At 33.5% G+C, this 20,545-nt stretch overlaps 1 protein-coding gene across 3 annotated transcripts in view; it reads right to left on the bottom strand.

The window, feature by feature from the left end:
- The window catches only part of HECTD1 (HECT domain E3 ubiquitin protein ligase 1), an 89,997-nt gene that overhangs the window by 25,765 nt on the left and 43,687 nt on the right, over positions 1-20,545 (bottom strand). For all 3 annotated transcript variants that reach the window (XM_060004707.1, XM_060004708.1, XM_060004709.1), the window contains exons 11-24: positions 20,307-20,445; positions 19,947-20,117; positions 15,103-15,325; positions 14,323-14,586; positions 14,145-14,221; positions 10,428-10,562; positions 9,684-9,830; positions 8,515-8,609; positions 6,647-6,752; positions 4,825-4,959; positions 4,128-4,267; positions 3,508-3,831; positions 2,376-2,542; positions 2,105-2,281 (exon numbers count right to left, since the gene is read on the bottom strand). In XM_060004707.1, coding sequence (XP_059860690.1) covers positions 2,105-2,281; positions 2,376-2,542; positions 3,508-3,831; positions 4,128-4,267; positions 4,825-4,959; positions 6,647-6,752; positions 8,515-8,609; positions 9,684-9,830; positions 10,428-10,562; positions 14,145-14,221; positions 14,323-14,586; positions 15,103-15,325; positions 19,947-20,117; positions 20,307-20,445 — 2,300 coding nt within the window. The remainder of the gene's footprint in view (positions 1-2,104; positions 2,282-2,375; positions 2,543-3,507; positions 3,832-4,127; positions 4,268-4,824; positions 4,960-6,646; positions 6,753-8,514; positions 8,610-9,683; positions 9,831-10,427; positions 10,563-14,144; positions 14,222-14,322; positions 14,587-15,102; positions 15,326-19,946; positions 20,118-20,306; positions 20,446-20,545) is intronic.

The raw sequence follows: 20,545 nt of genomic DNA, 5'->3' as shown, positions 1-20,545 counted from the left end.
ACACATACTCCCGTGCATGCGCACACGCACGCACACACATGCCCAGTTCATATAAGTGTACGATGAGGCTCAGAGGGGTTTAAGTAATACTGAATTACCTGTGGGCATTATCTGCATACAAGTTGTTTGAGAGGAAACTGACTGCCCCAAATCTACATAATCTAGTTTAGATGACATTTCAATTGCCTCAATTTATTCTGTATGCTGAAATAACCTCTGAAGAACCAACATTTAACTATCTCTTCTGCAACATGGAAAAGCGTGAGAAAAGGAAAAGTTCAAAAACATATCCCAATCCCAAATAAAAATTACATTTGTATTGTATTAACTGGTTCCAAAATATACTGATAACTTATTTCGTAGTACTTATCAAAATCTGTAACTGTAAATTTATCTGTTTTACCCAGAAAGCGGGGGGTCATACTTTTTTGTTGACCATTGTGTATCTGAAGTCTAACGAAGTACCTTTACATAGTAGGCACTCATATTTGTGGAATAAATTAAAAAATGGGTATTCCTACCAACACAAAGATTCTTTAGAAAGGAAAGAGCTTTAATTGATATAGCACAGAAAAATAACTCAGAACTGTAAACCATTCATATTATGCTTGAGCATGTGTTTAAACTGATCACTCAGAAAGGGTACATACACACTATCCATAAGTGTAAAGATACAAAACTCTGAACTCCTCTTATACTCAAAAGATAGATAAAAAGATAGAATTAGTAATAACTAGCCATTATTAGAAATGGTTAGCTTCAGTATTTGAAAGCTAAGAACCCTCTATGGCATAAGGGTTTTAAGGTATGACTCCGTTACATTTGTCAAATCAGTAAAATAAGCCTTTCTTACATGCTAAATTCTGAAATTAAGATTCCAGTTGCTTCACTTGACTCCCGCCCAAGAAAAATACGCTGTATTCACATATCTCTAACTAGCTCACACACTTAAAAGTCAAATAATTTAGGGGGAATAGACTGTTAACTAAGTATCATTAAGATGCCTAAAAACAAGAATATTGGAAATTTCTGAGTTGAATGGGACTATTATTATTCAGCTATTTTTTTTTTTAATGAATTTTGGCAGCTACGTACATGCTCACTCACTATAAACCTGCTATCATGACAGTGATCTGCAATTAGGGTATGACTATACAGAAATGCATTTAGTAACGTAATTTAAGGAACAGAATCTTAAGCGTAATAAAACCAAAAATAGTTTAAGTAAATAAATGCCTTTATCACATAGTTAAGATATCAAATGTTAGTCATTCTCCTAAGCATTGTCACTCTTATTATGTCTCTTTCAATATTTGGTGTAAGTTGAGAATATAAACATTTTACTCTTCTTTTTTTTTTTTAATGCTAGGCAAAATTCGTAAGAACCCACTACTGGTTAGGCAAATTATCCACTAATAAGTGAGTCTTTTAAGTTATAAAAAAAAAAAACTAGCCACTATAGTTGCTTCTGGGAGTTAAAAGCAATTTAAGTGGGTATGGACTTCTTTAAAATCTACAGATCAAAAGTTAAAAATGAACTTGATTTTAAACAATAACCCCTACCCCAAGGAAAAACTGGTAGACTGTGAAACATTGTGAAATATCTTATAGTTAACTAATAAATGAAAAGTCTACAATTTTTGTTCGATGCTTTACTGAAAAATATTTAACTATAAATGTTAATGCTTTTTCTTCTATGTGACTCATAATTGAACAAAAAATTCTGCCCTGATTTTTGTCAAGCCAACAATTAAAGAAAAGCATAAGAAATTAAGATAAAAATCAATGGAAACTTATGAATAATAAACTAAAAAAACATAAAAACAGCAGAAAATGTGTCTTTAGGGTATTCACCTTATACTAGCTTATTAATTACTTCAAAATATTAGCAATAAGTTTTGAGTCAAAACCTAAGAATTAAAAATTTTTCCTATTTCTAAATAAATGATTTTTCCCATTTTTAACATAAAACCAATAAATCAGTTCTTCTACTTAGTCCTGGAACATTTAGTCAATTTATAAATTACCCCAAAGTAACAAAAGAAAAATATTTTTTTATTTAAATACTCGATTTCTACACTACAAATGCTAAGCACCTACTCACCATTATGCAGTTCTCCTGTGACGGTGCCTTCTCCCTGTGGGCTGCCATCCTGATCCCGCCATTTCCAATCAAGGCCTCTGATCACACGAGCCCCTGGAACCATGTACTTCAGTACCTGGGAGCGTACTAGACGTCTCTGTCTTCTAAGGTTAGCTTCTGCTTCCTTAGCTGCTTTTCCTGTAAGGCAGAAATTAGAGAAATATAAACAAAGTCGCTTTTTATAAATATAATTGTTTTAGTAAGTTAGAAAAACCTACTCTCATCTCTTTACCTAGCTGATCTTCACATACTCCATTTACAGTGCCATAAAGTTCAAATCCAGATAGTGAGAGATAATGGGTTTGGCCACTAGCATTCTTCCCCATCTGTTTAATTCTCACATGTCGCCACCCTTGTTTCTCATCCTTCGGTGGATCAAGAGGCCAGGTGGCTGTTGACCTGTGAATGTGTTAGGGAAAATATTATGTAATGTTTTAAACATATGAAAAAGATGTTTAAGGTGGTGAAGATTTTGTTACATAACAGAAAACTATATGAAAAGTAAACTAACTTTCATGTTCAGTCAATGGTTTGTTACACAAGAATCAAGAAATCAAAGGAGAAAAATAGCAGTAAAGAAAATAAATTAAAAATGAAATGTGTAAATGTATATTATTAATTTGACTCATAACACTAAATGACTTATGAATAATAAAATACAAAGAAACAAGACCAGAAATTTTATGAATAACAATGTTTTTATGATGAAAAACATTTTTAAATTTTTGCAAAATTTTAAATGATATACTAAAATATTAACTTTAAAGCTTGAAAATATTACCTATTAATCATAATGTTAAGAAGCTCCTTCCATACTACATCACATACAGAAAAGTAATTTAACTCTACACTCTACTCCTCAAAATGTGCCACAATGTACAATTAAACTTTATTAGAACTAAATTTTTTAGAAATATAATGCTGACTTTTTGTCCTTAAAAAAATATATATGATCAATATATAAAATTTAGGAAAACAGATACATAAAATAAGAAAAATCAATAGTCACTGTTAATTTGTCAAACATTCACATATACTATGTGAATAAATGGAGAGTTTAGTAAAAGTTAACTCCATTTTTTTTGGTTTTTATCAGTGTGCTATATATACACACACACAGCTATGTATCAACTTCTTTTTAAATAAGTAAGCTCAGCTTCTACTAATGTTTAAAGCATTTGATGGTTTTGACAAAGTCAGTATTTCAAAATTTTAATACCTAAATGACGGTATCAAGTGATATTTTTAGAAAGAAAATCTTGTTTCAGTATCTTACAAAAAAGAGAGCTCTAGGAGGATACAGTTCTAAAAATAAACAAAGCTCTTTACTGAATTTTCCAATTTACAAAGACTCCTCAACTAACCCTGGTTCATTGAGACTGCAGTCATCAACATGGGTATACAAAGAAGTCCAGTTCTGTCCATCTTTGGATACCTGGAAAACCCAATTTCTCAGTGCAGACCTTCCATAACCACGAGCATGACGAAGTGTATATGCTGATGGTACCACCCAGAGACCCAGATCTATGGCAAACCAGGCATTCTTATCATCATTGCTATGACAATTTAAAGCTGAATTGTCACGACTTAATATGTCTTCTAAGCGGCCATAAGGTAGATTTCTTCCTTCTGATGATGTTACTACTACAAGTCCATAAGCAGCTGGATTAACCCATTCATATGCAGTTCTACACAAAAACAAAGAAAATACTCTTAATCAGTGTTAACAGTTAATACTATTAAAATAACTGCATTTGCTCAGACTAGCTTTTATCCACATAAAATTATATTAATTAAGAAAAATTCTACATTTAACAATTTAGGTATTTTTTTCTTCACAAAAAGTAATTTGGATGGTCTTAAATTTAACCTAAAAGACGAAATTCCTAAAACTGCAGGATACTCAGAGTGGTTAATTTTATTCTACTACCTAGAATTCTTTTTCCAGGTGAATGTTTTCAACCAACATTAAATAATGACTTACTTGGCATTTGTCCCAATCCAGTAAATGATTCCATTTTCATCAAAATCATGCTGGTGCCGAAATATAAAATTTTGGCCTTCTCTTAATTTTCGAACAAAAACAAATGAAGATCGGTCAAAATCATACCACTGCTTTGCTACCTAACCAAAGAAAATATGGAAGACACCTTAATTATGATATTTTGAAATGCAGTGCCCATTTGGTTCCTATCCCTTTAATGTGAATTATTTTATAATCAATATTCATTTAAGAATATTTGAAAAAGAAAAAAAACCCAGAAAATTCCATAATCATAGCACCCCACTATTAATATCAGAGAGTATTTCTTTAGTCTATTATTTCAATAGATAGAATAAAACAAAGTCTTGATCAAACTTTACAAAAACATTTTTCTCCTATCCGTCTGTATATATTATAGCTATATAATATTCAAATTAATGGAAGTAATTACCAACTTGATATTCCTTTATTTGATTAGCATTAAGGTTTTGTTCACTATTTGAGTATTAAAAATAACTATAATAGACATCTTTATGAAGAAACCATTTAGAGTGTATAAAGATTATTTTCTAAAATGGAATTACTAGGTCAAACTCTATTACTGTAACTCTGGAAAAATACTTCCCAAACCACTTTTCTAAAGGCCTAAACCACAGCAAAGAATGCTTATTTCACCATTCCCTTGCCACAAACTCACCATTTTTAAGAGATACTGTTCTAGAGATTCAACTGTAGCTAAGGGCTCCATCTTCAACATCCTGCCGGTCCTGTCTATCAATGCAGTTTCACCAGGTGCACGTTCCAACCGAAATCTTAATCTTCTTGTAAGTATCTACACAGAAATGATCAAAATGCTTCAGAAAATATTGTTTTCTTAGAATTTTGAAAATGCAAAATGTTATATAACACAGCAATTGAGATTTATGAAGTATAACCATAAAGAAAGGATCAATGTCTGTTTTCTATTAAATGTTTTTTTTTAAAAGAGGTCCACTGAATAATATTTTCAAGAAAGAAACAAAGAAATTTACTTAGAATTTCTAAACAACTTCAAACATACATGGTTTAAATAAAATTATTCTGAAACACTTAATAGAAATATTACAACCCCTAACTGATAACTTGCAATTTTCCAAGTAAGTTATAAAAAGTAGCTAATTAACTTATGCTTTTAAAGCTAGAATATATTAAATAATCTATGGCTAATAAACTTAAAAAAATGCAAGATAGCTTCCAATCCAATATGCTTTAGTAAATAAAACAAGTATGTGCTTCATTTCTGTATAAATCTTAACTAATTCCTTTAGACACATAATTAAATATTTACATGTACATTTGGAAAGCATTTCAGACTGCAAAATTACCAGGGGGCATATTCCCAGCCTTCCTATCTTTGTATCTTGCACAGTCTCCTAAAATGAGATACGTATAATAAAAGATGTTGGTGCTCCTAGGACTGTAAAAGTATAAGCAGGGGAATTTCCAGTCTTTGAGACCTATTTCTACCTCATTCATCTATCAAGGATAAAACCTTTAAAAGGGTAGACCAAAAAATCCCCTTGTTCCTCTATATTATTCTATCTGAAGTAAAGCACAAAGTAGACCTCTACATCTTGTTTAATATATACATCATGTCAGATATACTAATTATACTGTAACTCTATGAACAAGCTTTCTAGTCTGGGAGTCTAGTTGGCTTTGGTAACACTACTGGGTTCTTGGAGGTATGGTAAGTTTTTTGCCTTGAGTAGGCACTGTTATTGCAAATAGTTTTAGTCACTTATTAAAGGCCATATTTAAAAGAAACTATTTGATACAGTGGAATGCAGGATAGATCAAATAAAGGCAAGATTCAAGGCCAAAGAACATGCTAGAAAATACCAAAGTAACCTACAGAAGATGTGATAAAGATCTGTTTTGGAATATTAGCAGTAAGAATTATTTGTTTTGTCTGTTAATATCTGGATACTAGATGCTAACAAAAGAATAATTTAATGAATTAATAAGAATGTCAACCAAGTGAGTGACACTCAGGAAGAAAACAGGTTTTTTATAAAACCATGTGATAATGACAGATATCAAAAATCAATAGAAATAGCTAAGGAAGGCCATCTGGTTCTAAACAATGACATACAGAAAGCAAGAAAAAAAACCTGTGCCTAAAATATTTTCACATTTTCTCATATGTTGAGATACACTCAGAGACGAAGGGACTTAACTCATAATTCTAGAACAGAAGGACTCTCTTTACTGCTTTCCCACTGATAAGGTGTCTTTCGCCAAATATGACCTACCAAATATGATTTAAAACCTAAAATAAAGATTAAAATACCAATACATTCAAGAGTCATTAAAAAGAACAATCAAATGTCATTAAAGGTTAAAGTCTTTAATGATTAAGCACAATCGTTCTTTAATAAAATATAAAAGTTTTTTGGTTTTGTTTTTTTAAAGAAAACTATCTAAGCCTGCTCCTAAATGCATTCAGCAATAACAGCAACTGCATTTTCCATGGTTACCTGGAGGTTATAAGTGGATCCTGGTGTATCATACAAATGGAGAGGTAGACGTTCAATAGATTCTAGTACAGCTATTAACTTTCGGATTAATGCAACAGCTGGTCGACTAGGAAAAAAAATAATCGTTAAGAGCTTTTATATAAGTTCATGCTAAAGTTCATAAAGAAACTGTAATAACCAACCTCATATAGACCCCCTACTTTCTTTATTAATGCAAAGAGAAGTCTAATTTTGTATTAGAGTAAGCAAAAATAATCTTATAACTCAATTTCTTCACTTAATAAAATATTTCATTTTTCTTATGAAATGTTCATCAACTGCATTCAAAGTAATGTATAATTTGGGCTTCTCTGGTGGTGCAGTGGTTGGGAGTCCGCCTGCCGAGGCAGGGGACGCGGGTTCGTGCCCCGGTCCGGGAAGATCCCACATGCCGCAGAGCGGCTGGGCCTGTGAGCCATGGCCGCTGGGCCTGCGCGTCCAGAGCCTGTGCTCCGCAACAGGAGAGGCCACAGCACAGCACTGAGAGGCCCGCGTACCGCAAAAAAAAAAAAAGTAATGTATAATTTAACATGTAATTTATTTTTTAAAGTTTAAACAATTTTATTATATAATATCTGATCCATATAAAAGAATATATAAAGCAGCAAAGTTTTGAAAATGACAGTATTGTTGGCAAGGCAACACTGGTATAATATTTCTGGAAAACAACATGACAATTTATATCAAAAACCTTTAAAACATCATCAATAACTCAGTAATACAATTTAAAGGAATTTATGTAAAAAGATGTTTCCACCAAGATACTTACATTTTAGTATTAGTAATAATTTGCAAACAGCCAATATGTTTAATAGACTATTTCAATAAATTATTATATATCCATATAATGTAATATGTACTCATTTAAAATGGTATTTAAAATTAATGGAATTAATTGAATTTCGCTTATTATTTTAAAAATTCAATCACATTCAAAAGTAATAAAATAGTAAAATGCACCTTCATCAACTCATGACCCAGCTTCAACAATTACCTACTAATAGCCAATTGATTTCTATCTATATCCCCACCCATTTCTCGCCTTCCTGTATATTTCAAAGAAAATGCCAGGGGACTTCCCTAGTGGCACAGTGGTTAAGAATGTGCCTGCCAACACAGGGTTCAAGTCCTGGTCTGGGAAGATACCACGTGCCACGGAGCAACTAAGCCTGTGCTCCACATCTACTGAGCCTGTGCTCTAGAGCCCATGAGCCACAACTACTGAAGCCCACATACCTAGAGCCCACGCTCCACAACAAGAGAAGCCACTGCAATGAGAAGCCTGTGCACCACAACGAAGAGTAGCCCCAGCTCACTGCAACTACAAAAAGCCCACAGGCAGCAACAAAGACCCAACGCAGCCAAAAATAAAAATAAACAAATTTATAAAAAATTTAAAAAAAAAAGAAAATGCCAAATAACATATCATTTCACCCAGAAATACTCTGGGTATGTACCCCTACAAAAGGATTCTTAAAAAATAAAATAATATCATTGCAACACCTAAAAGGTAATGAACAATTACTACTTAATATCAACAAATATTTAATCAGTGTTCAAATTTCCACTTGTATCTTAAAGATTATCTAATTTAAAATAAGAGGTCAGTTGCATTCGCAGCAGACATGTAATCTTCCTTTTATTCCATTAGATTAAAAAATACTTTAAAAATCTTTCCTTTTTTATCTATTTATAATATAAGCTACTTTTGTACTGAATAAAAAAGTTTCTACTTTGTGTATAAACACTATACTAGGCTCTATTTTAAAGGAAAGCTATCAACTTGCAAACACTGCAAACATCAAATTAAAAGAAATTTGGGGATTTACCTTTCATCATCTTCATTTTCACTAAAGGCTGTCTTAAAAACATTTATTCTTTCTACCAGTTGACTACAATCTTGCTTCATATCTAAATCCATGCTCTAAAAAAAAAAAAGGAAAAAAAAAGTTTTAGGGCTGTTACTGAAATTTATCAAAACACATTCTGCAAGATGAATATTAATATATTACAAAATTATCAATACAATGTAAGTGAAATCATTATTTTCTTTCAATTAAAATTCTTTTCATTATATGACTAGTAGATCATGGCTAATATCTTCAGTGTTCATAATGAAGTGGCAATTATACTCCTTTTCTCAAAGTGTAGTGGTATGCAAGGTAATTTCAGATTATTTATGAACATTTTGCATTTTAACAGTACTATTTACATTAATTAGTATTAGAAAAAATATGACTGGTATATCAAAACAATGATTTCATAGATACTACTAAGTGATGCTATATCAATATAATTTTAATAAATGAGAATATAAATGGTAAAAATAATGAAGGAAACACGAGACACTGCAGTTAAAGTACAATGATTAAGATCAAGAAATTAAAATGGCAAACAGAACTAAAATGGGGAGAAAACCTTCACTTTTCATAATTTATTCTGTTAGAATTTGTTAAAATATAAGTGTGTGTGGGGGTGTATATAGATACACACCTTTCATTAAAATAAAGGAAAAAATTTTTATCACAATAAAGAGATAGTAATGCAGTCTAAATCGAAGAGAAATATAAGGTTATTAGCAAATACTTGTCAAATATTCACATAAACTTCCTAAATTGCCAATGCTCATAAATTAATTTTATGCAAATATTTTAGGTGTTTAAAAAGGCCTATAGACTAACTCCATTTTATGTTATGAGGGAATCACAGCAGTGAATAATGTTAAATCTTAGGCTACTACAAGCAAGTGTCTTGTTCAAACAAATCTTGAACAAATTATAATCAGGTAACCAAAAAAATCTAAATAAACTCAATTATTTAATTCAATTGGCTCAAACTAATAAAACTTGAAAGGCTGGAAAAATTATAAATGTTAACATTTACTACTCAGTTTTTAATACATCTTGACAAAAACAAAGTAAATCTCGCTCTGTCAAAGTGTAGTTAAAAATATATTTTTTAACTATATACCTCATTCTGTACTACTTCATAAACTTACATTATTTAAAACAGTAAGAAGCGCTTGCACCAAGCCACTACTGCACATTTCATATGGTGAAATTGTGTTTTCATCCTTCAAAAGTACAATTAGATTTTCTAAAGCTGTCTTCATTAAATCTCTCCAAGTGTTCTCACTCTCAATACACTAAAAGAAACAAAATTTTTTTAAAAGACAATCGAAAAAACAAACAGGTCTTAACATACTTAACTTATCAGAGCATCAATTACCATGAAAATAAATTAGATACTAAATTAGATTAAGAAATTCAAATTATTAATGCAAATTATCTCTACCAGGCCTGGTAAACTCTTTTGTAAAGGGCCGACTGTAAATATTTTAGGCTTCACAGGCCACATCACATATCTTGGTCACACCTATTTAAGTCTGCCATTGTGGCCACTAAACCAGTCACGGACAATATGTAAATAAATGAGCATGGCTGTGAGCAATAAAACTACTATGGACACTGACTTTACACATGCATATAATTTTCAGGTATCATGAAATATTATTCTTACTTTTTTTTTTTTATTCTTACTTTTGATTTGTGTTCAACCATTTAGAAATGTAAAAACCCTTCTTACCTCACAAAACCATACAAAATTTAGCCCATGGGTGATAATTTTCTGATCCCCTAATCAATACCCAGAATATAAAATTTTATCACAATAAAGAGATAGTAACGCAGGAAAAAAGGAAACCAAGATCACTGTGTGTCATAAAATCTAAAGGCTAACATACTTGTCTATTTGTATGAAGTTCCCAAGATGACTCTAACTGAGTTGCTATGTTTCTGAGTGTTACCACTACTCCACGAGGCATGCTTTCAACAGCTTTAAAGTGGTCATCATATAAATCTCGAGCCATAGTTCGTACCTACCAAAATAAAAATAGTAAATGTGAATCTTTACTACAATTAATAATTTTACCAAATCTTCCTTTTAAATATATACATGCAACCTTTAGAATTAAGATGTTTGTGCCAGTATCAAGTTCCAAAAAATGTTACTACTTCTATTCATATACATCAAGAAGTTCTCATGGTTGAAAAACTACTCTAGCAGATTTTAGCAATGTCAAATCGAAGAACTTATAATTTTAAGTTTTAAACTTTGTATTCATATACCAAATAGGAGCTTATTTCATTTAAATCAAATTAAACCTATAAAAAGGTCACTTCGCTCTTTAATAAAAGTAACCTATTTTATGGTGAACCAATTAGAAAATACAAATAAGCAAAAAAAAAAGAAAGAAAGAAAGAAAGAAAATTAAGCCATCTATAATTCCATCAACTGAAGTTGAACCTTTTAACATTCTGGAGTGTACTTTAGGTTATTGTGTTTTTTTTCTATTTATTCACACAAAGTATATATGATGCTCATATATTTATATATTTCATCAAGAGAAAGAATGACTGTATTATCAGTTTGGGTACTAATTACCTCTCATTTAAGTTAAATTAATGTTATTTGAGAGAGAAACCACACATGTCCAAGGCTTGAGTCTGATGAAATTCAGTATGTAACATTCTTTAAAATATATGCTTAAATAACGTAAATTTAAGATTTATGTGATTTCATTTAAATCATAAGCATAGCTCTAATGTAACAAAAAATTTCACTCCCTAAATGAATTAATAGTACCTTCCCATTCTATTTTAGTATGCCTTTCAGAATTAAAAGATAAGTTCTGGATATCAGACAACACTGAAGAAAATATTCCTTTATAAACAATATTAAGAAATAAAAACAGGTTAAAACTAATAGTTAAAATTATTTTTACCTAAAATTACTATATGTTGATATATACTACTTTCATATGCAAAAGAGCCATATGATCACTGATTTACTACTGATTTCAAGGATCTGAATCAATAATCATATTTTTTAAGAAAATGAAACTACAGGACTGAGACTATATCCTCCTTGATTTACTTTTCTTTTGTACTGTAAAAGTTCAGTTCCCTGGGAGTTAATCTAGATTTGTTGGTTAATACAACACCAAAAAAGTTTTTATTCCAAAAAACTACTGAGAAAGCTGACCGGTAGCTTTATAAAAATTACAGCTAGCGGGAGAGGCCACAACAGTGAGAGGGCCGCGTACTGCAAAAAAAAAAAAAAAAAAAAAAAAAAATTACAGCTGAGCCTCATTATTTGAGAATTTAATATTTGTGAAATCAACTAGTCATTAAAATTCATTTGTAATCCACAAATCAATACTTGCAGCACTTTTCACAGTCATTTTTCGGCAAGCACAGTGCAGCAAAAACTTTAAAAATGTGGGCTTCCCTGGTGGCGCAGTGGTTGGGAGTCCGCCTGTCGATGCAGGGGACACGGGTTCGTGCCCCGGTCTGGGAAGATCCCACATGCCACGGAGCGGCTGGGCCTGTGAGCCATGGCCGCTGGGCCTGTGCATCCGGAGCCTGTGCTCCGCAACGGGAGAGGCCACAACAGTGAGAGGTCCGCGCACCGCAAAAACAAAACAAAACAAAATTTTAAAAATGTGACCAGAGCCTCACAGGAACCTAAACCTGTATTTCTCCAAGAAACAATGGTTCAGTATTCATGGCAGCTTTATAGAACATAACTAGCATGAAAATGAAAACTGTATTTAGTTCAAATTCCTTTTACCATCTAATGGCTACCTTCAATTGAGATATTTCTTCCTCACATGCCCTTAAGATATCCTGAATTGGAAAAAAACCTCTGGCTTCACACTCTTTTTTGAAAAACACAGAAGCAATCATGGAATAATATATATAGCTACAGAGGTAATATACATTTATAAATTAAAGAAAGCAAGAAAGAGAGAGAGAAAAAGAAAGCAAGCCATTTTCTTTCCTAGGTCTAGCAGGTGGAAATGTGGAATATCTTTGGGATAGCCTAGCAAATTTACAACTGGAAATGAAGACATGAATGAATATATATAATATATATAACATATATATATTATATAATATAGTGCTCCAAATAAAACCCCTTATGACTATTCCTATGGCCAAAGCCACACAAGTACCCCCTATCCCAATCACCCAAAAGCATTCTTCACATACTATATGAAAAAACTACATCATTATTTTAGGTAAAATAAAAATGTGTCATCAGAAGATACTGAATCTAACTATGAGATTTTATTTTCTCTTTTAAAAATTAAAAAATTCAAGAACAATTGATATAATAAAGATGGACATATAATGGCTTGGGACTTCCCTGGTGGTCCAGTGGTTAACACTCTGCCTTCCCAATGCAGGGGGCCCGGGTTCGAACCCTGGTCAGGAAACTAGATCCCACATGCTGCGACTAAGAGTTCGCATGCTGCGACTAAGAGTTTGCCTGCCACAACTAACAGTTCGCATGCCACAACTAAGAGTTCCCATGCCTCATCTAAAGAGCCCACATGCTGCAACTGAGGATCCTGCATGCTGCAACTGAAGATCCAGCATGCCACAACCAAGAACTCGCATACAGCAGTGAAGATCCCGAGTGCCACAACTAAGACCTGGCAGAGCTGAATGAATGAATGAATAAATAAATAAATATTATTTTAAAAAAAGAAATATAGAGACATGGAAGTAGGAAACAAACGTATGGACACCAAAGGGGGTGGAAAGTGGGGTGGGGTGGGGTAGGATGAACTGGGAGATTGGGACTGACATATATACACTAATATGTATAAAACATAACTAATAAGAAACTGCTGTATAGCACAGGGAACTCTACTTTGCTTCACTGTACAGTAGAAACTAACATAACATTGGAAAACAACTATACCCCAATTTAAAAAAAAAAAAGAAAGAGAGAAATATAATGGCTTTATTTTTGAAAAAACCAATGCATAATACATGGATAGAATTTAAAAATTAGTAATATGAGTCAATAACATATTTGCTCCTGGAGTCAGTAACATATTTGCTCCTGTATCTTTTTGAAACAGTGGTTTCATCTGAGATGGCCATTAAACTAAGCATCAAATTATCTGAATCTAGAACCAGGAATTCAAATTGATTCATCACGAAGTATTAAATCAAGACTGTAAATTATAATAATGCATTTTCAATCCCACTACATCACTAAAAATACTATCATTAATCATAATTAAAGCATGAGTTTAAAGTTTCTGTGACATTAATAACTCACATAATTTTAAAATAATTTAAATTTTATACTTTGTCTCAATTTTGTTTCTATTTTAATGTTGGTGTTTACTTATAGTATAAAAACTGTAAGTTTTTTCTATACTTATAAAAACTATAAGTGTTTACTTATAGTATAAAAACTATACGTAAATGTATACATATTGCAGAAAATAATAAGCACAGAAAGAGGAAAACTAAAAATACATTAGATTAGGGTAGCTTATGTTACATGGCTCAATTTTTTAAATGCCTACGATCTACCCCTGAAGCCTTGCTACATCAGTATAAAAGACAAAAAACAAAGCAAATCCCATAAATAATACCTTTTGCTTAGTTTTTTCTAACTTAGATTTTAGTTTTCTGCCTCTTTTGCCAGTCCAGCCAGTCACAAATTCTGAACCTTAAAAAAAAAAAAAAAAGTTATTTCACAGAACATATCTTATTGCAATTTAACATATTCATTTATTCTTATCTGTTAAACTGACATACCTACATACTTACCCAGAGAAGTTTCTGCAGTAAATGAATGCTTCGTTCCTCTATTAGATTCAAACACAAAACCAGGTAAATCTTCTTTCAATATCGTTGCTTGCTGGCCATCTGAGTTATGAATAGCAATTTCTCCTTCTTTCAAACATGTTAGTGACCAATTCCCTACAGTGAGTTTAGCGGGTCCTGGTGCTGAGAGTATAGGTTGACTTGAAGTAGATGGCTTTACTTGGCCTCGAGCTCTTTGTAACTTCTCTAAGAATTCACTTCTGCTTTCTATAAAGACAAAATGTTTGTTTTAAAACTTCATTCCTTTTAAATATTCCATTTTTTTAAGGAAACTACCTATTGAAATATCAATTTTATTAAAAAACTTTCATCAAAGTTTTGTTCTGATATACTCTCACTGGTTTGATATTATTTAGGTTCAAGCATTAAAACAATCCTACAGCCATAATTTTTTTTCAGTAGAAGGCTTTTGGGAAAAGATATAATTTGAGACAGCATCACACATGTGCAATTCATCATTACGTGATAAGAGGCACCTTTACCTAAAGGATGGAGACAGTAAAAGTAGATATTGATACAATGCTATTCCTTGTCTCGTACAATAAAAAAGTATGAAATGCTTTCATGGTACAATCATTTTTCTCTGTTAATATTAAAGAAATGGCCATATGATCATCAAGTACATGCTATTGCTATGACAATGGTGGCAAAAATATGAGCAGAAAAACAAATTATCAAAATTACAGAAACTAGTAAAACATTTTAACAGAAACAAAATATTACCTGAACTATCCGATCCACCTTCAGGACTACCGCTTGAATACATGGTGGCAAGTTTTCCATCCAAGATAAATCTAAACCATCCATTACTGCCATTAGATAGTTCCAAGGCTGCTGCATCACTCCATATATATAAGCAGTCCCTTCCCCTAATGATGGACCAGTCTCTCCAATGATATGGCTTACCCTGCTGCAATTCTTTAGCATCTTCCTGTGGTTCATCTTCCTAAATGTGTAAAATTATTCAATGAAACGTGGGAAATAACTTATATTCCAAATATTCATAAGTACTTAAAAAAACATGACCATGAATCAAATTCAGAATTAAAACATCCTGAATATAATATTCATCTGCCTGTATTTTAATACACAGTCTGATTCAACTAATTACCTATAATCTTAAAAGTCCATCCTAAAAAAAAGTCAAGAAATTCACATAATAACCAAAGTTATAACATTTCCAGGTATAAAGGTAAAGAAGACAAATGGATTAGGTTTACACACAATTAGCTAATTATCTAGGACTTGATAAACTCACCATATCTCTGGGCCTACAGATTATTTGTAAAAAATGAATGTTTACACTAGATCAATGGTATCCAAACCTAGGGTGCAAAAGAATGACCAGAAATGTGTTTTAACAATATAATTTATAAGTTCCCAACCTTAGCCAAGTGAATCAAATATACTGGATTATTCCTATAATCATCAAAACGTTAGCTATAGCGTGTTTAAAAGAAAAATAACTTGTAAACACTGTTTGCCTACCCCGGCATCAAAAAAATTTTTATTCTGTTGACAACATTTAATATTAAGAATATTCATCATTAACATATATGATCTTGGCATGTGTGTGCATGCATGCCTATATGGGTAAAGTACTTTTAAACTTTATGAAGACTTATTATACTTAAAATTGTTTTAAATGTATCTTTTACATGCTTCTTCCCTGAAGTAGTACTTAGCTTATAACACTAAAATAAGATTATAAAATATGGATTATAAATTTCCCTAAACATAGTACTTGTGCTCCAGGCCATGATAGGTTAATAAGGATCAAGACTTGCCTATCCACTGTCAACTAAAAAAAACAGACAAAATACATGAAAAAGTGTTTTCAAATACTGGACAACAAGCAACACAGGACTGCATGATCTCCCAGAAAACAGAAACAAATAAGGTAAGCCCCTTAGGCTCAGACAGAGTTTCTGGCTAAGGTCTTAAGAAGAAGGAACACAGAGGCCAGCAGTGTAAGTTGAGGAAATGGAGATCTGTGTTTGAAGAGATTAAGGCAAATGGAATATGTGGTGGATGAGTTCAGGATCAGGGAGTCAAGCACAAAAAGCCTCTAGAAATGTGCAAAGCGGTCACCAGGACATCTCTACTGAGTACCAGCCCATCTGTGTACAGGTGATGTTCCATAAGGCAGGGCAAAGAATGACTTGAAAATGGTAAGGTGAACAATTCAGAGGTCACACAGGGTGGTCAGACATTTGCATTCCTAACAGCCAGAGTGGAAAATCATCATACTGACAGTTCAAAATTTTTTCAAATGTGATGTAACTGTAAGCCCACAGACCAAAAAACATTAAATAATCCCGAGCAGGGGCAGAAAACCCACATGTGCATGCACACACACAAACCAAACAGCTAAGCACATCAAAGTCAAATTGCTAAAAACAAGTTATAAAGTCTTAAAAACAGCCAGAGGAAGAAAACGTCTCAGTAGAGACTATGCACATCAGGTGACAATGAAATATCTCTTCAAGTGCTGGAAAATGATCAGCCAAGAGTCCCTGTAGGAACTGAAAATGTCAATTGCAAATGAAGGCCAAGGGACTTCACGGGTGGTGCGGTGATGAAGAATCCACCTGCCAGTGCTGGGGACATGGGTTCGAACCTTGGTCCAGGAAGATCCCATGTGCCACAGAGCAACTAAGCCCGTGCACCACAACTACTGAGCCTGTGCTCTAGAGCCTGCGAGCCACAACTAGTGAAGCCTGCGTGCCTAGAGCCCGTGCTCCTCAACAAGAGAAGCCACCACAATGAGAAACCCGCGCATGGCAACAAAGAGTAGCTGCCACTCACTGCAACTAGAGAAAGCCCGCATGCAGCAACGAAGACCCAACACGGCATAAATAAATAAATATATTTATAAAATAGAAAAAAAAAATGAAGGCCAAAATCAGTCCACTGGTTAGGACTTCATGCTTCCACTGCAGGGGGTAGGGGTTCAATCTATGGTCAGAGAACTAAGATCCCACAAGCCACGCAGCGCAGCCAAAAAACAAACAAAAGAAGAAGGTATTTTCAAAGAATAAAGATAAATCTCAAAGAATTTTCTGGCTTGTCTTCTCATTTCCAGATAATGTATTTTGGGGACTTCCCTGGTGGTCCAGTGGCTAAGATTCCACTCCGAATGCAGGGGGCCCGGGTTCGATCCCTGATCAGGGAACTAGATCCCACGTGCCGCAACTAAAAGTTCGCATGCTGCAACTAAAAGATCCTGCATGTCTCAACTAAAGACCCTGCATGCTACAATGAAGATCCCGTGTGCTGCAACTAAGACCCCGTGCAGCCAAATAAATATACTAAAAAATAATAATGTAGTGTGAAGAACAAAGGTTTAATTTTAATGAAAACAATTTTTTTTTGTTCTTTTATAATCTTTTAATGTCCTAAGAAATCTCTGTCAAGCTCAAGGTCACTAAGATTTTCTTCTTTTTCCTCTAAGAAGCCTTACAGTTTTAGCCCATCCATTTCAGTTCATGATTTCTTTTTTTGTTATAAGGGGTAAGATTTCATATTTCTGCATATGTTATCCACTTGTTCAAGCATCATTTTTAAAGAGACCATCCTTTTGTGACTGAATTATCTTAGCACTTTCTTTGAACAATTGACCATATATGTGTGGGTCATTAATCTATTTTTACACCACTACCACACTTTCTTGCTTACTACAGCTTTATAATAAGACTTGAAATCTGCTGGTGTATGTCCTTCAACTTTGTTCATTTTCAAGGATGCTTTGGCTATTGTAGGTTCCTATCATTTTCATATAAATGTTTGCTTGTTAACTTCTACAAAGACTGCTGGATCTGTAACCTATTTCTTGAATGAAAGAATTCCAGGGGGATGAACCCAGATATCACTTCTTGTTTTGTTTTTTGTTAAATCTCCAGTAATTTAGGAAACACACGTATACACTAAACCACTCAGGATTCTGCAATTACCATACCCTACCATTCTCTCAAAACTGTTAATACTCAGTCACTAATATGTAGGAAGCATTCACTAAATGGTAGGACTAAATCATTGCTGGCAATTGGTAGAGACAAATAAAGCATAGTTTTAAATATGCAATCTAAGGCAAGAATTATCGATAGGTAGTGAAACTAGTGGATAAAAGTTTAAAGAGAAAATGCGTATTTGCACAGTCTCAAATTATCTCCCCACAAATTACTTATTAATTACAAAAGGGAAAAAGTATCTTTACAGGGCTTCCCTGGTGGCTCAGTGGTTGAGAGTCCGCCTGCCGATGCAGGGCACACGGGTTCGTGCCCCGGTCCGGGAGGGTCCCACATGCCGTGGAGCGGCTGGGCCCGTGAGCCATGGCCGCTGGGCCTGCACGTCCGGAGCCTGTGCTCCGCAATGGGAGGGGCCACAGCAGTGAGAGGCCCGTGTACCGCAAAAAAAAAAAAATCTTTACAATAGAGAAACCTGGTAGAAACAAACACAACCAACTGATCCAAGTTAACATCAACAGCAAGAGCGCAAACAGACATCATGTGCCTCTAAAAAGGCACATTTTACACATGAGAAGGCCATAACATCACCTCTATAGTCTTTCTGCTTAAAAACACAACCTGAATCTAGTTATGAAGAAACATGGCACAAACACAACGTGAGGGTCATTGTGCAAATTAAGTGGTCTGTCCTCTTCAAAAAAATGCCAAGGCTACGAAAGAAAAAGAAACGCTGAGAAATGGAACAACATGACAACGAAATGTACTGTGCTCCTAGACTGGATTCTGGGGGGGTGGGGTGGTGGCGTGGGCCGTAGGAGTGCATTGCTATTAGGGCAATGGCAAATTTGAATATTGTCTCTGGATTAGATAACATTTTCTATAAATATTAAATTTCCTGATTTTAATAACTATACTAGGATTCTATAAGACAATGTCCTGGTTTTTTGGTGAAGATTTTAGGTATAAAAAGGGGCACTGACTTCCCTGGCGATCCAGTGGTTAAGACTCCGTGCTTCCACTGCAGAGGGCACGGGTTCAATCCCTATTTAGGGAAGTTCCACATGCCACGAGGTGCGGCCAAAACAAAACAAAAATAAATAAATAAATTTACAAAAAGGGACACTATGTATCCAGCTTCTCTCAAATTATATATTTTATTATTATCATCATTATTATTATTATTTTGGCCATACCACGTGGCTTATGGGATCTTAGTTCCCCGACCAGGGATCAAACCCGGGCGCTTGGCAGTGAAAGCTCGGAGTCCCAATCCCTGGACCGCCAGGAAATTCCCTCAAAAAATATATTTTAAATGTGTGTGCACACGTGTGTCTTTGTAAGTTACAAAGCAAATGGAGCAAAATGTCAATAATTAGTGATTTTGGATAGAGGATGTTCTGATATTCTTTATTTGCAACTTTTCTTCAAGTTTTAAATTTTACCAATGATGTATTTTAGAAGAAAAGTGACCAAATTTTAAAAAATTATAATACTACTCCATACTGCCATTATTTTGTCAAAACCCATTGTAATTGAAATTACATTTCCTCAAAAGAAACCCTATTCCTGATAGATACCACTGCAATTAAGACCACTCACTTTTTCTGGTTTTGATTCCTCTTCATTCTCATCATCAGAGGAAGGACCTGCCAAAGTTGACACTTTGCTAATTACACCAAGTCTGGCTAGCTGATCCAAAAAAATATCACCACCTTTATCTACTAAGTCCCTTATGATTTGCAAAGCCAGCAAGTGGCCATCATCATCGTCCTGGGGGGAAAAAAAAGGAAATTAAGGGAAAATGATAAAAATAAGTTTAGTTACGTGGAGTAGACAAATGCAATCATTTGTACAGACAAAATGATTTAATAAAATTAGGACACAAGTTAAATTATTTTACTGACTACTATCTAATGGGAATTAAAGCTACAGGAATTTCAATAAAGATAATTAACTAACCTCTTGATCAAGAACTGTTGCAGTGATTTCCACTAGTACTGTAGGCAAATTGTGACCAACATCAGAATCACAAACTTCTTTCAAGAGTGCTTCAGAGCAAAAATGAATCATTTTTCGAATCAGAGCAAGACTTGCTTTCCTTGAAAAGTAAAAAAAGAATTTTAGTTAGCCATGGTGAGAAGCTAAAATAAAACAAAATGCAACACTAATGAAAACCAAAATATCCAATTTAAGCTTTA

This window comes from Delphinus delphis, chromosome 2 (genome assembly GCF_949987515.2).
Source record: "Delphinus delphis chromosome 2, mDelDel1.2, whole genome shotgun sequence".
Taxonomy (NCBI): Eukaryota; Metazoa; Chordata; class Mammalia; order Artiodactyla; family Delphinidae; genus Delphinus; species Delphinus delphis.
The sequence above is the reverse complement of the archived record's forward strand: the minus strand, read 5'-3'. Positions and strand labels throughout refer to the sequence as shown.